At 35.8% G+C, this 13,854-nt stretch overlaps 1 protein-coding gene across 2 annotated transcripts in view; it reads right to left on the bottom strand.

The window, feature by feature from the left end:
* LOC124233504 (3-hydroxyisobutyryl-CoA hydrolase, mitochondrial-like) overlaps nt 1–13,854 on the bottom strand; it is a 95,571-nt gene that overhangs the window by 49,426 nt on the left and 32,291 nt on the right. For both annotated transcript variants that reach the window (XM_046650648.1, XM_046650649.1), the window contains one exon: nt 4,821–4,873. In XM_046650648.1, coding sequence (XP_046506604.1) covers nt 4,821–4,873 — 53 coding nt within the window. The remainder of the gene's footprint in view (nt 1–4,820; nt 4,874–13,854) is intronic.

Here is a 13,854-nt window from a genome sequence, read left to right as displayed (position 1 = left end):
ATACTTCAAACTGACTAAACTGGAAATGGGAGTGGGAGGAAGAGTCTGTGCCTTAACAAACCCCCCCAGGTGATTCTAGATATGAGCTAACCTGTGAGAATCAATGTCTTAAGGGAATTCTGAATAAAGTCCACAGGTAACACTAAACCACACATTAACTAAGAATCACTAGTAAATCAACAGTTCATCACCTTAGCTTCATACTTGGATCACCAGAGAGCTTTAAAAATGCCTGGGTCCCACTCCAATATCTGATTTAATGGTTCTGGGAGGTGAGTAAAGCCTGGGCACTGGGATTTCTAAGAGACTCCTAAGAGATTCTAAAATGTAGCCAGGATTGAGAGCCACTGACATGCAGGATTACATTTTCAAAAGCTAGAGTTCACTAAGAATCTTAGATTCAGCAAAGTTTGTAAAGGAGACATGAAAAGTTAGCCTCCCAAACCAAGATACATACAAAATCTCACTACAAAAAAAAGGGCTGGTTCACATCCAGTCTATACATTTTTCTCTTTCAAACTCTACACAAGATGTTCATATCACTATTCAGAAAAGTGTTTTAATAAACAATTTATTAAATATGTACTGAGCATTCCTAGTTGTTATGCGAAAGTTAAAAAAAAGGCATGATGATAGTCCTTGCCGTTACAGACCATTCAATATAGGGGAGCAAAATTTACTAGCCCAAAATGTGTCTCTATGGCTTGATTTTTTTTTTATTTCTCAGGTTGTCTTTAATAACTACTCCCACTTTCCCTCCACTCCCCCATCTCTGTCCTCCACTCCTAAAATTACGTCATTTTCAAAACGTTATATAAATGGAACCATACAATATGTAACCTTTGGCGATTATGCTAGCTCAGCATAATTCATCCAAACTGTTGCTTGTATCAATAGTTCCTTCCTTTTTATTGCTGAGTGGCATTCCCTGGTATGTATGTATCACAGTTTGTTTAACCATTCACCTGTTCAAGGTCATCTGGGCTGATTCCAGTTTTTGGTTATTATAAATAAAACTGCTATAAACATTTGTATACAGGTTTTTGTGTGTGAACTTAAGTTTCCATTTCTCTGGGATAAATGTATGGCTTGATTATTTTTAAGAACAAAAGACTCAGGAAGAAACTTCAACCTTATCCCTAACTACCTAAAAGAACTTAAGATAGAAGGCCTCTTCTAGGAAGGAGCTGTCACCATAGCTAAATATAGCATAATGTGAACCAGGTGTGGTAGACAAGGAGGAACCTAGTAAGGCCCATTTGATCAAAGTCCTCTCCATGTCTCTCTGACTATGCAAGGCATGGCAATCATTTGTTTACCAAACATTTGCTGTTCCATCTCCACATGAATTGCCTTTCTCCCCTTTGAAATCCCAAACCACAACCCCCAATATCCTCCTATGTCTTTAGCTTAAGATGGTATTTAAGGTGGTAGCTTTGGCAATTTACTTAGTTTTGTTTGATTTTCTCCTGTTATTCTGTCTCATGTCAATTTAATTCTTAGTCAGAAGAATCTGGAAGGATAGAGGAATATTTCTTCCTCTTCTACACCATCTAATACACTTGAGCATATTTCATATTAACTAGCAATTAAAGTATAAAAGCCAAATTTGGAGTACAGATTGAAAATCACATCTAATCATAGTAGTATTTAAGACTGTCAAAAAATAGTGTAGAATTTCAGTCTTTAAGGATGAATTAGATATAGAGTATATATGGGACATGTAGGTAGGCAGACCTGATGGGAGAAAAGATACACAGATTTTGGGGGTGGGAGGGTTGACAATATGTAATACAAAAGAAGCTTTCTTATTGAGGGGTTCCTCATCTGAACCACAGAGCGCTGCAAATGACTTGACTACTTTTTCAATTTTCCCAAAAACAGTACATAACTGGTACCATTCTAGAAGCGCAGGACAGAAATAGGAGAGAAGTTAACCATTACATTCAACGGATGCCTGAGAACACTGGTTCTCACACTTAACGTGACTCAGAATCACTTGGAGGGCCTATTAAAACACATGCCGCTGGGCCCCACCCCTAGAGTTTGACTCTAGGGGTAGGGCCCAAGAATGTGTATTTCTAACAAATTACCAAGTGCTGCTGAGACTGCTGGTACATGGAAAACACCTTGAAAACCATCGACTTAGGGCACTAAGACAAATCTTGGTGGTATTCTGGTTAAGAAAGGCAAATATAAAGTATATTTTCTTTTTTTTCTTTTTTTTAAAGATTGGCATCTGAGCTAACAACTGTTGCCAATCTTTTTTTTTTTTTTTCTGCTTCCTCTCCCCAAATCCCCTCAGTGCACAGTTGTATATATTTTAATTGTATATATGTTAGTTGTGGCAATGTGGGACACTGCCTCAGCATGGCCTAATGAGCAGTGCCATGTCCACGCCCAGGATCCGAACCAGTGAAACCCTGGGCCGCCGAAGCAGAGCACACGAACTTAAAACCACTCGGCTACAGGGCCGGCCCCTATAAAGTATATTTTCATTTTCATTTTTAAAGTCATTCATACTCTTTAAAGTAAATACAGAAAACAGACCAGCAGAAAGAAGCAGCATCATCCTTACTCCCTCTATTCAAGACAACAGTATCTTTGTTTTACTGCAGTCTTCTCTTTAGAAATAAATGGAGTATTCTTGGCTGTAACATACATAAGAATGTGTACAGACACTGTACCAACCTATACATGTCCTGGAGGGCAAAATGCATGGGCAATTCATCCAGATGTGGTATGCTAGGGCAATAATAGTTCTTCTCAAGCTCCTATGAAAAGAGGAAAGTTCTGCCCACTGACAGCACGAAAGGGCAGTTCCTTGATCCTTTCATATCAAAACCACTCTTATGTTATTAAATTTGAGCGATCTCTTGGTCAACTAGATCAAACATTTACTGAAACAGTTCCAACAACGGTATGTCAGCAATATATTTTCCAAGTCCTTTCATTTCTGAGAATATTTTTGTTTACATTTATACTAAATGACAACTTGGTTGGGTAGAAAACTCTTGGCTCTTAAGTATTTCACAACTTCCTCAATCCATTGACTTCTGGCAATTTTTTATTTTGTTATTACACTAATAACAAAGTCTGAAACCAGAATGACCTGACGTTCCTTTGTACGTAACCTGTAGTCACTAACCACCTCTTCATCCCCACCTTGGAACACTTGAGCAGTTGTTTGTTTTTTCTTAAAGCCTGTAATTCAAAAAAACTTCTGTGAACTTTTGTCTAGGAATGCTGATCTCTTTTCATTGATTTTTATCTGGAATGCTGTGTTTCCTTTAATTATACATACCATGGGTTTGAGAGTTTTTGTTTTTAATTAAATAAAAGAAAGTCGTCTTTAATTATATCTGATCATCATTTCCATTCCAAATGCTTGATTTACCTTCCATGGAATATTTATCATTCCTTTGTTGAGTTCCCAGTATCTTTCTTTCACATTCATTACCTCAAAACGTTCATTCTCATTTTTACCCTAGTCTTTTTTTGGTGAGAGCTTCTCAGGTTTGTCCTCCACAGATACAACTTTATTATCTGTAATATTAAATTCAAATTCTTCTAATCTATTGTCTTCAAAGTGGAATGTCAGTTCTGCTACTGCATTTTAGTGTCCAGTCACCCTTCCTTATGTTATCTATTCCCCTTTTCAACCTGTTGCCCTTTCAACTGAGCTTGTCTCCTTATGGGCTATCTCTCCTATTTTACTGGGGCCATCTTTTTACATGTTATTATGTATGCCCCATACTTTTTGTTTTCATTTTTTTCCTGGTTCTTTTCACATTCACAGGGCAGCTCTTCCTTCAATGATTCAGATTATTTTCCTTCCCCTTGTTCTGCAGTGGTTTTTTTTTTTTTCAAGGAGTTCTTATTTTCCCCATGTTACTACTTTCTTGACAAAGCACAGTCAACTCATGCTTAGTACCTGCCAACAAGCAGAGAGGTATAGATTACCCTTAATCCTGTTTCCTAACCATAGCTGCTAGTGGAATCCCTTCTCAAAATGATATGCAAGATCCAAGCAATTCCCAGTGCCCAAGAGGCTTCACCTAGTGTGGTTCTACTAGAAAAAGAGGGGACTTCTTGTATTTTCAGTGATTAAATCTCTGAAACAACGAACAGGTGGAATTTTTGAAATTCCACCCTTTGGCCTCCTACTACCTACCTACATCCTATATTTTGCTGGACTGAAGTCCCATTCTGACCTCTCACTTTAAAGGTTTGTCTTTAATATAGTCAGTGCCATATGATTTTATCACTTTTTCTGTAATTATTTCACTTTTTTCTCCAACTCCCTATCAAATTATTCAAGGCCAATGACATTTAAGACTTCTTTGTAATAAAACAGATGCAAAATAAATACTTGTCAACTGATAGAAATGTAGTTTCAGAGAACTTCATAAAGTATCCAAACACTTTCACTAAGGTGAGATTTTGTGCAACAGATACGCTTTAGGGAACCACATCCCCACTATTCAGTGTCTCAAAAAAACTCAACATTCCAGTTTCTTCTCTAAAGTCGGAAGCAATCAGCTAAAAAGTAAAAAACAGCTCTACATTAAACAAAAAAAGATTCTATCAGTTCTGTTGGCTTAAAAAAGTGTACTAATTCAAGAAGCTAAAATAGCATATAACATAATTAAGAACATATTCTTTTGGGGTGGAGCTATTCTAAAAGGGCTATAAGCACGTATTATATCCCAAACCTGCAAGGCTCCATCCAAAACCCAAACATGATTTTGTTACACAGAATTCTATTGTATTACACCCATCCCCTCACTTCAGTGATGAGAGTAAAACAGTCTACTTACCCCACCCATTGTAATTCCATGAATAAGTGCAACATACGGCTTCCGGTAAGAAGCTGAAAGAAATAGAGCTGTACTTAGTTGCAATGTTTAAAATCAATTCACTTTTTCCAAAAATCACCTTACACAAATTCTGAGTATTTTCCCTAAGAAATTTTTGCAAGAAATATCAAGACTAAATGTATGACTTGTAAAATATGTTTTTTTTAAATGTCAATCCATACACAATCCTGATCATCTATTCATTATTGTTTAACAACTTAATACTTCAACTTGAAATGAATGAAAGCCTTGTAAAACTCAGCTATTGAGAAATATAATTGACATTTGCCTTACAAGCCACTGATGTTTATGTAAACAAATGGGAAGATTTTGTCTTTTTTATGGCTGAGTAGTATCGCATTGTATACATATACCACATCATCTTTACCCATTCATCTGTAGAATGGCTCTTGGGTTGCTGACACATCTTGGATATTGTGAAAAGTGCTGCAATGAAAATAGGAGTGTATAAATCTCTTTGAAATGTTGACTTCAAGTTCTTTAGATAAATACCGAGTAGTGGGATAGCTGGATCGTATGGTATTTCAATTTTATGAGAAATCTCCATACTGTTTTCCATTGTGGCAGCACCAGTTTGCATTCCCACCAGCAGTGTATGAGGGTTCCATTTTCTGCACATCCTCTCCAACATTTGTGATTTTTTGTCTTAGTAATCATAGCCATTCTGACAGGTGTAAGGTGCTATTTCATTGTAGTTTTGATTTGCATTTCCCTAATAATAAGTGATGTTGAAATCTTTTCATGTGCCTGCTGACCATCTGTATATCTTCTTTGGAAAAACGTCTGTTCATCTCCTCTGCCCATTTTTGGATTGGGTTATTTGTTTTTTTTGTTATTGAGTTGTATGAGTTCTCTCTATATTTTGCAGATTAACTCCTTGTCATATATACGATTTTCAAATATTCTCCCCCAATTGGTGGGTTGTTTTCTCATTTTGTTCATAGTTTTCTTTGCCCTGCAGAAGCTTTTTAGTCTGATGCAGTCCCATTTGTTAACTTTGTCTTTCCTTTCCCTTGCCTGAGCAGACATGGTATTCGAAAAGATGCTGCTACGACCAATGTCAAAGAGTGTATTGCCTGTTGTGTTCCACGAGTTTTATGGTTTCGGGTCTTACAATCAAGTCTTTAGTTCATTGTGGTTTAATTTTTGTTTATGGTGCAAGATAATGGTCTACTTTCATTCTTTTGCATGTAGCTGTCCAGTTTTCCCAACCCCATTTAGTGACAAGACTTTCCTTTCTCCATTGTACGTTCTTGGCTCCTCTGTCAAGATTAACTGTCCATAGATGTGTGGTTTTTATTTTTGAGCGTTCAATTCTGTTCCATTGATCCACACGTCTGTTTTCGCGCCAGTACCATGCTGTTTTGATTACTGTGACTTCGTAGTACATTTTGAAGTCAGGGTGACACCTCTAGGTTGTTCTTTTTTCTCAGGATTGCTTTGGCTATTCAAGGTCTTTTGTTGTTCCATATAAATTTTAGGATTATTTACTATATTTCTGTGAAGAATCTCATTAGGATTCTGACTGAGATTGCATCGAATCTGTAGATTGCTTTAGGAAATACAGACATTTTAACTATGTTTATTCTTCAAATCCATGAGCATGGAATACCTTTCCATTTCTTTATATCTTCAATTACTTTCCAAAATGTCTTAGAATCTTCAGTGTATAGATCTTTCATCTGCTTGGTCAAATTTATTCCTAGATATTTCATTCTTTTTGTTACAATTGTAAATGGGATTGTATTCTTGGCTTCTCTTTCTGCTAGTTCATTATTAGTGTATAGAAGCACACCTGATTTTTCTAAGTTGATTTTGTACCCTGCAACTTTGCTGCAGTTGTTATTTCCAACAGTTTTCTGATGGATTCCTTAGGGTTTTCAATATGTAGAATCATGTCATCTGCAAAGAGAGAGAGTTTCATTTCTTCCTTTCCAATTTGTATTCCCTTTATTTCTTTTTCTTGCCTAGTTGCTCTGGCCAAAATCTCAAGTACTATGTTGAATATGAATAGTGAGAGTGAGCACTCTTGTCTTATTCCTGTTCTCAGAGGGATGCCTTTCAGTTTTTCACCATTAAACAAGATGTTGGCTATGGGTTTGTCATATAGAGCCTTTATTATGTTGAGGTACTTTCCTTCTATACCTATTTTATTCAGAGTTTGTATCATAAATGGATGTTGGATCTTGTCAAACGCTTTCTCTGCGTCTATTGAGATGATCATGTGATTTTTAAACCTCATTTTGTTAATGTGGTGTATCACACTGATTAATTTGCAGATGTCGAACCATCCCTGAGTGACTGGTATAAATCCCACTTGATCATGGTGTATGATCCTTTTAATGTATTGGTGTACTTGGGTTGCCAATATCTTGTTGAGGATTTTTGCAACTATGTTCATCAGCAATATTGCCCTGCAAGTTTCCTTCTTTGTGCTGTCCTTACCTGGTTTTGATATCAGCGTAATGTTGGCCTCATAGAATGAGTTAGGAAATGCTTTGTCTTTTCAATTTTGTGGAATAGTTTGAGAAGGATATGTATTAAGTCTCCTTTGAATGTTTGGTACAGTTCTCCAGAGAAACCATCTGGTCCTGGACTCTTACATTTTGGCAGGTTTTTGACTACTGTTTCTGTCTCTTTACTCATGATTGGTTTTTTTCAGATTCTCTATTTCTTCTTGATTCAGTTTTGGGAGGTGGCATGAATCTAAGAATTTATCTATTTCTTGTAGGTTATCAAATTTGTCGGCATATAGTTTTCATAATATTCTCTTATAATGCTTTGTATTTCTGCGGTATCCATTGTAATTTCTCCTCTTTCATTTCTGATTTTATTTATTTGAGGCTTCTTTTTCTTAGTGAGGTGGCTAAGGGTTTGTCAATTTTGTTTATCTTCTCAAAGAACCAGCTCTTACTTTCATTGATCCTTTCTACTGTTTTCTTAGTCTCTATTTCATTTATTTCTGCTCTAATTTTTATTATTTACCTCCTTCTGCTGACTTTGGGTTTTGTTTGTTCTTTTTCTAGTTCTGGTAGGTGTAGTTTAAGATTACTTATTTGAGATTTTTCTTGTTTGTTGAGGTGCGCATGTATTACTATGAATTTCCCTCTTATAACTGCTTTTGCTGCATCCCGTAAGAGTTGGCATATTGTATTTTCATTTCATTTCATGCCTCCAGGTATTTCATAATTTCTCCTTTGATTTCTTTGCTGATCCAACGGCTTTTCAGTAGTGTTATATTTAGTCTCCACATATTTGTGACTTTCTTAGCTTTTTTCTTGTAGTTGATTTCTAGTATCATAGCATTATGTTTGGAAAAGATGGTTGATATGATTTCAACCTTCTTAAATTTATTGAGGCTTGCTTTATTTCCCTACATATGGTCTATATTTGAGAATGTTCCAAGTGCACTTGAGGAGAATGTGTATTCTGCTGTTTTTGGATGGAATGCTTTCTGTATAAGTATTAAGTCCATCTGATCAAGTGTTTCACTTAAATCTACTATTTTCTTGTTGAATTTCTGTCTCAATGATCTATGCATTGAGGTAAGTAGGGTGTTAAGGTCCCCTACTATTATTGTGTTACTGTTAATTTCTCTCTTTAGGTCTGTTAATAGTTGCTTTGTATACGTTGATGCTCCTGTGTTAGGTGCATATGTATTAACAAGTGTTATGTCCTCTTGGTGGAAAGTCCCTTACATCATTATATACTGACCCTCTTTGTTTCTCATTGCCTTTTTTATCTTGAAGTCTGCTTTGTTTGATATAAGTATGGCAACATCTGCTTTCTTTTGTTTGCCATTAATTTGGAGTATCATCTTCCATCGTTTCACTCTGAGCCTATGTTTGTCTTTACAGCTGAGATGTGTTTCCTGTAGGCAATATATTGTTGGGTTGTGTTTTTTAATCCATCCAGTTACTCTGTGTCATTTGATTGGAAAATTGAAAAATTATACATTTAGAGTGATTATTGACATATGAGGACTTAATACTGCCATTTTATTTCTTGTTTTCCAGTTGTTCTACATTTCCACTGTTTCTCTTCCTTTGTTTTTTCTGACTGCCATTTCAGTTAGGTCGTTTTCTGTGGTTGTTTTCTCAGTTTTCTCTTTATTCACGAATTATGGTTCTGCTTTGGTTTTTCATTTAGTGGTTACTGTGAGTTTTGTATAAAAGATCTCGTAAATGAGATATTATGTTTTCTGTTAGCCTCTTATCTCCATTAGCCTAAGCAGGTTCCATCCCTTCCCACTTGCCCTTCTGAGTTGCTGTTGTCAAAAATTCTGTTTTGTGTTGCAAGTATGTGACTAAGTTGAAGTGTTTATAGTTATTTTTGATGGTTTCCTTCCCTTTATATTTTAAGTTATAATTATTTGCTACCCTGTTCTGAAATAGAACTGCAGTTTTCTGATCTTGTCTATTTATTTCCTTGCTAAAAGCTTTGTAGACTTTTGCCTTTTTGTTTCAGGTAAGAGGGCATCCTTCATCATTTCTTGTAGGAGAGGTCTAATGGTGATGAACTGCCTCAGCTTTTGTTTATCTGGGAAAGCTTTTATTTCTCCATCGTATGTGAACGATAGTTTCGCTGGATAGAGTATTCTTGGCTGAAAGTTTCTGTCTTTCAGTATTCTAAATATAACATTCTGCTCTCCCAGCCTACAAGGATTCTGCTGAGAAATCCACTAAAAGCCTGATAGGGGTTCCTTTGCAGGTTTTTTTTCCTTCTGCCTTGCTGCCTTTGCTATTTTTCTCTGTTGCTGACTTTTGCCAGTCATATGCCTTGAAGAAGGTCTTTTAGCACTGATGTAATTATGAGTTCTATTTGCTTCATGTATTTCTAAGTCCGGTTCCTCCCCCAGGTATGGGAAGTTCTCAGCTATTCTTTCTTTGAACAAGCTCTCTGTTCCTTTCTCCATCTCTTCTCACTCTGGAATGTCTGTAATTCTTATGTTGCTCTTCCTAATTGGGTCAGATATTTCTCGAAGAATTCCTTTTTTAAAAAATCTTAGTTTTCTGTACTCCTCCACCTGAAACATTTCTATATTTATATCCTGTAAATCACTAATTCTTTCTTTTTTAAGGATTCTGGATTATTTTCTATCTGATTGTGTTCTTCATATCCAGAATTTCTACTTGATTTTTTTATGGTTTCAATCTCTTTGGTGAAATATTCCTTCTCACTAATATCATTCCTGAGTTCAGTGAACTTTGAGTTTTCTTGTAACTCGTTGAGTTTCTTTATGACAGGTAATTCTCTGTCATCTAGATTGTAAATTTCTCTGACTTCAGAGTTGATTTCTGGAGACTTGGTCAGTTTCCTTCTGCTATGAATTGCTGCTGTAGTTTCTCATAGTGGTTGATGAACTAATCCTTTGCCAGTGTATTTGTAGTAGTATCAGGTTGCAGGTTCCACCTGCTACCACTCTGGGGAAGGAGGAGCTGTGTTTCTGACCCCACCCCATGTGCTAGAATTTGTGGGGGTATGGTGGGCACTCGCACCACCCAGGAAAGTGTTCACACATGAGCTCAGGGCCACCACCACCACTTCTTACAGTTGTGCTGGCCACCGCACTTGGTGAGCAGGGCTCCTTCATGGAGCCCAAGCCCTAGGCCATTCATTGGAACTGCAGTGGCACAATGGGCTCCCCTACCAGGTGGGAAAGTATTCACACGTAGGCTGAAGGCTGCCACCACCTATTCTTACAGTTTTGCCAAGGAGCATTCTCACTTGTAGGACCGCCAGGAAATGGTAGAGGAGTGCTCATGTATCTCCACTACTTCCTGGTGGCCCAGTCCATTCATGTTCAAATGTATAGCTGCATGGGTCTCTCAGGCATCCTGTTGTGCTCTTTGGGAATCCTCTGTTGGTCAATGAATATCCATTTAGTTGAAGTTCAAAGAGGGAGAGATAAAGGGAAGAGCTCACTCCACCAGGTTCCTTACATCACTCCTCCAAACTCTCTTTTAAAACTTATTATAGGTTTTCTTCCATCTCCTTTCTGAGACTTGAAACAGTATATCAAGAACTTCCTGAAAATGTCATCACCCACATACACACACATGAAAATTGAGCACGTCACAATAAAAAAAAAAAAGAGAGAAACCTTAAGCTAAGGATGGCTAACCTGAGTCTTTAATGACATTACTGAGCTGCCACATCAGTCCAGGACTACCAACCTCTAGACTTCTTGAGCAAATAAACAAACCTTTATCTGTTTAAGTCACTGTTAGGTATTCTGTTACTTGCAGCTAAATTCTTTCCTAATTATATATGTAGTAAAAGTATAAATAAACAAGAGATTATCCAGATGTAAGATTAACAGTTCTTATCTCTGGATGATAGGCTTTATCAGCAATTTTTATCTCTTTTCCTTTTTGTAGTTTCCAAATTTGGTCTCATTAACATGTAATAACTGTGTCAACAGAAAAGCTATTTCCAAAAAATTCACTTCTAAACTATAATTTTTCTTGATAAGAATTTCATGAAACACAAAATAATATACAAAGGTCTCTCAGGAAGTGAAAGGCAACTGTTGCACAGTTCAGATGTGCTGTGTTAAATATACAGAAATTAGGTAGAAAAATTAGTCAAGCCATATAATTAGCCAACCTATGCCTTAGAAAGACATGCTTGAACAAACCATACTCTCTATAAATAATGAGTAAGTGGGTAATGAAATCACTTTTCCTTACACTTTATAGTATACCTGACACTTGGGGGGAAAAAAGCATTTCTATAAGCCAGAAATAGTCAATTAGAAAATGTAATAGGAAGATAGCCATTAAATGTAGTAACAAAAGAAAATAAACTACCTAAGAATAAAACAAAAAAAAAAGAAATAAGATCTTTATGGGGAAAGTTACAAAACATTATGAAAGGAAATGAAAGTCAATCGCATGAAAATGTTCTAAAACTGGTTTATGGTGACGGTTGCACAAGTCTACCAAAAATTATTGAATTCTATACTTGGAATGGGTGAATTTTATGTTATGTAAACTATAATTCTGTAAGTTTCTTTCTTTAAAGTCTACATGAATAAACAAATATGCCACACTCATGGATGGGAAGACTCAATAGAAAAGATATCAAATCCCCCCAAATTGACCTAAAATTCATTGTCAGTCCAATCAAAATCTCAATAGAATCTTTTGTGGAACTAGACAAAATAATTCTAAAATTCATATGGAAGACGAAAAGTCCAAGAGCATCCTAGCAACCTGTCCCACCAGACAGGGACATATCTTAAAGCTATAATAATTTGGACACCGTAGTTTTAACATAAGTGCTACAGACAAATAGACCAATGAATAAGGTAGCCGAGAAAAGGACCTGGTCAAATATAGGAACTTGAAATATGACAGAGGTATCATTAAAGTTAGTGAAGAAGGCACAGACTTTTCAATAAAAAGACATTGCAACATTTGGCTTTCTAGCTGGAAAATAAAAGTTAGATGATGTCACATGCAAAAAACCTCCAAGTACATTAAAGAATTAAGAGTATAAAGAAATAAAATATTCAAACTACTAAAAGAAAATAGAACATCTTAATAACCTCAGTGTTATTAAGTGGTTTTTTTAATGCAAAAATCAGAAATCATAAATGGGAGAAGAATGGAAACATTTTTATTTCATCTCATGAAATAAAAACCTGTATATACCAGAAGATGAGTGAAAGTAGCAGACTGAGAGAAATGTACTTGTAATGTATATAATCTATAAAAGTGAAGAATCCAAAATATATAAATACCTGCAAGATCAGTAAGAAAGACAAATAATCCAATAAAAAGATGAACAAATGATAAAATTGAAAAGAAAATCTAGATGATTAACAAAAGAAAACAACTACTACTTAAAGCCACAATAAGATATTAAATATGCGAAGTTTAATGACAAAAAAGGATGAAAACACATGTAGAAAATGAAGTCTTGCACTATAGAGAAAAATTTGGAAAAAAAATTGAAGATGTACAAACTGTATGACTGATCAATTTGGCTTCTATTATTTCTAGAGAAACTTTTGCACACGGAAATTAAGAGGGCACATATAAAGGTGCAACAATGTATATTAGCAAAAATTTTAAATGACCTGAAATATTCATTAATGTAGAATAGATAAGTAATGTGGGGTATATTCACAATATTAAACAATATAGAACAGTTACATTCCATGTTATTAAAAACAAAACATGGAGGCTAGCCCAGTGGCATAGTGGTAAAGTTTGTGTGCTCTGCTTCAGCAGCCCAGAGTTCACAGGTTCAGGTCCTGGGTGTGGACTGAGCACTGCTCGTCAAGCCATGCTGTGGTAGCATCCCACATAAGATAGAGGAAGATAGGCACAGATATTAGGTCAGTGACAAGCGTCCTCAAGCAAAAACAGGAAGATTGGCAACAGATATTAGCTCAAGGCCAATCTTCTCCACAAAAGAAAAAAACAATTTATGGAATGGTATATATGGTAAGAGAATATTTATGTAAATTTCAAAAACACAAGGTAATACTATTTTTGTTCGTAAATATATAATAAAAATATAAAGCATGACCTAGTAGGATACACTACAAATTAATGACAATGGTTTCCTCTGAGGAGGGATAATGACTGCTTCTGGAGAAAGAAAGAAATGGCAGTGAGGAACGGTAATTTTACAATTTGTAGGATTATATTCCTTTTAAATCAACTTTTAAAACATCAAGCAAAAATAAATATGAGTGCTTATTCATTCTGGGCTGGTGGGTACACAAGTATCCATTATATTATTCCCTGTCATCTAGCCTGAAACACATGCTTCACTAAAAGTAAAAGTACTGCTTCACTTCAGGTGCAATCTGGAATGTCAACTATAAAGAAATTTTCATCCCAGAACTCCTCAAGAATTAAGAAATCATACTTCACTTTGTAGAGAAAACTGAGATCCAAGTTTTTTGTTGTCCAAGAAAACTAGCCATATGATCAGAATCCATGTTTTCATATTGAGT

Source organism: Equus quagga, unplaced genomic scaffold (genome assembly GCF_021613505.1).
Source record: "Equus quagga isolate Etosha38 unplaced genomic scaffold, UCLA_HA_Equagga_1.0 203_RagTag, whole genome shotgun sequence".
Lineage (NCBI taxonomy): Eukaryota > Metazoa > Chordata > Mammalia > Perissodactyla > Equidae > Equus > Equus quagga.
The sequence above is the reverse complement of the archived record's forward strand: the minus strand, read 5'-3'. Positions and strand labels throughout refer to the sequence as shown.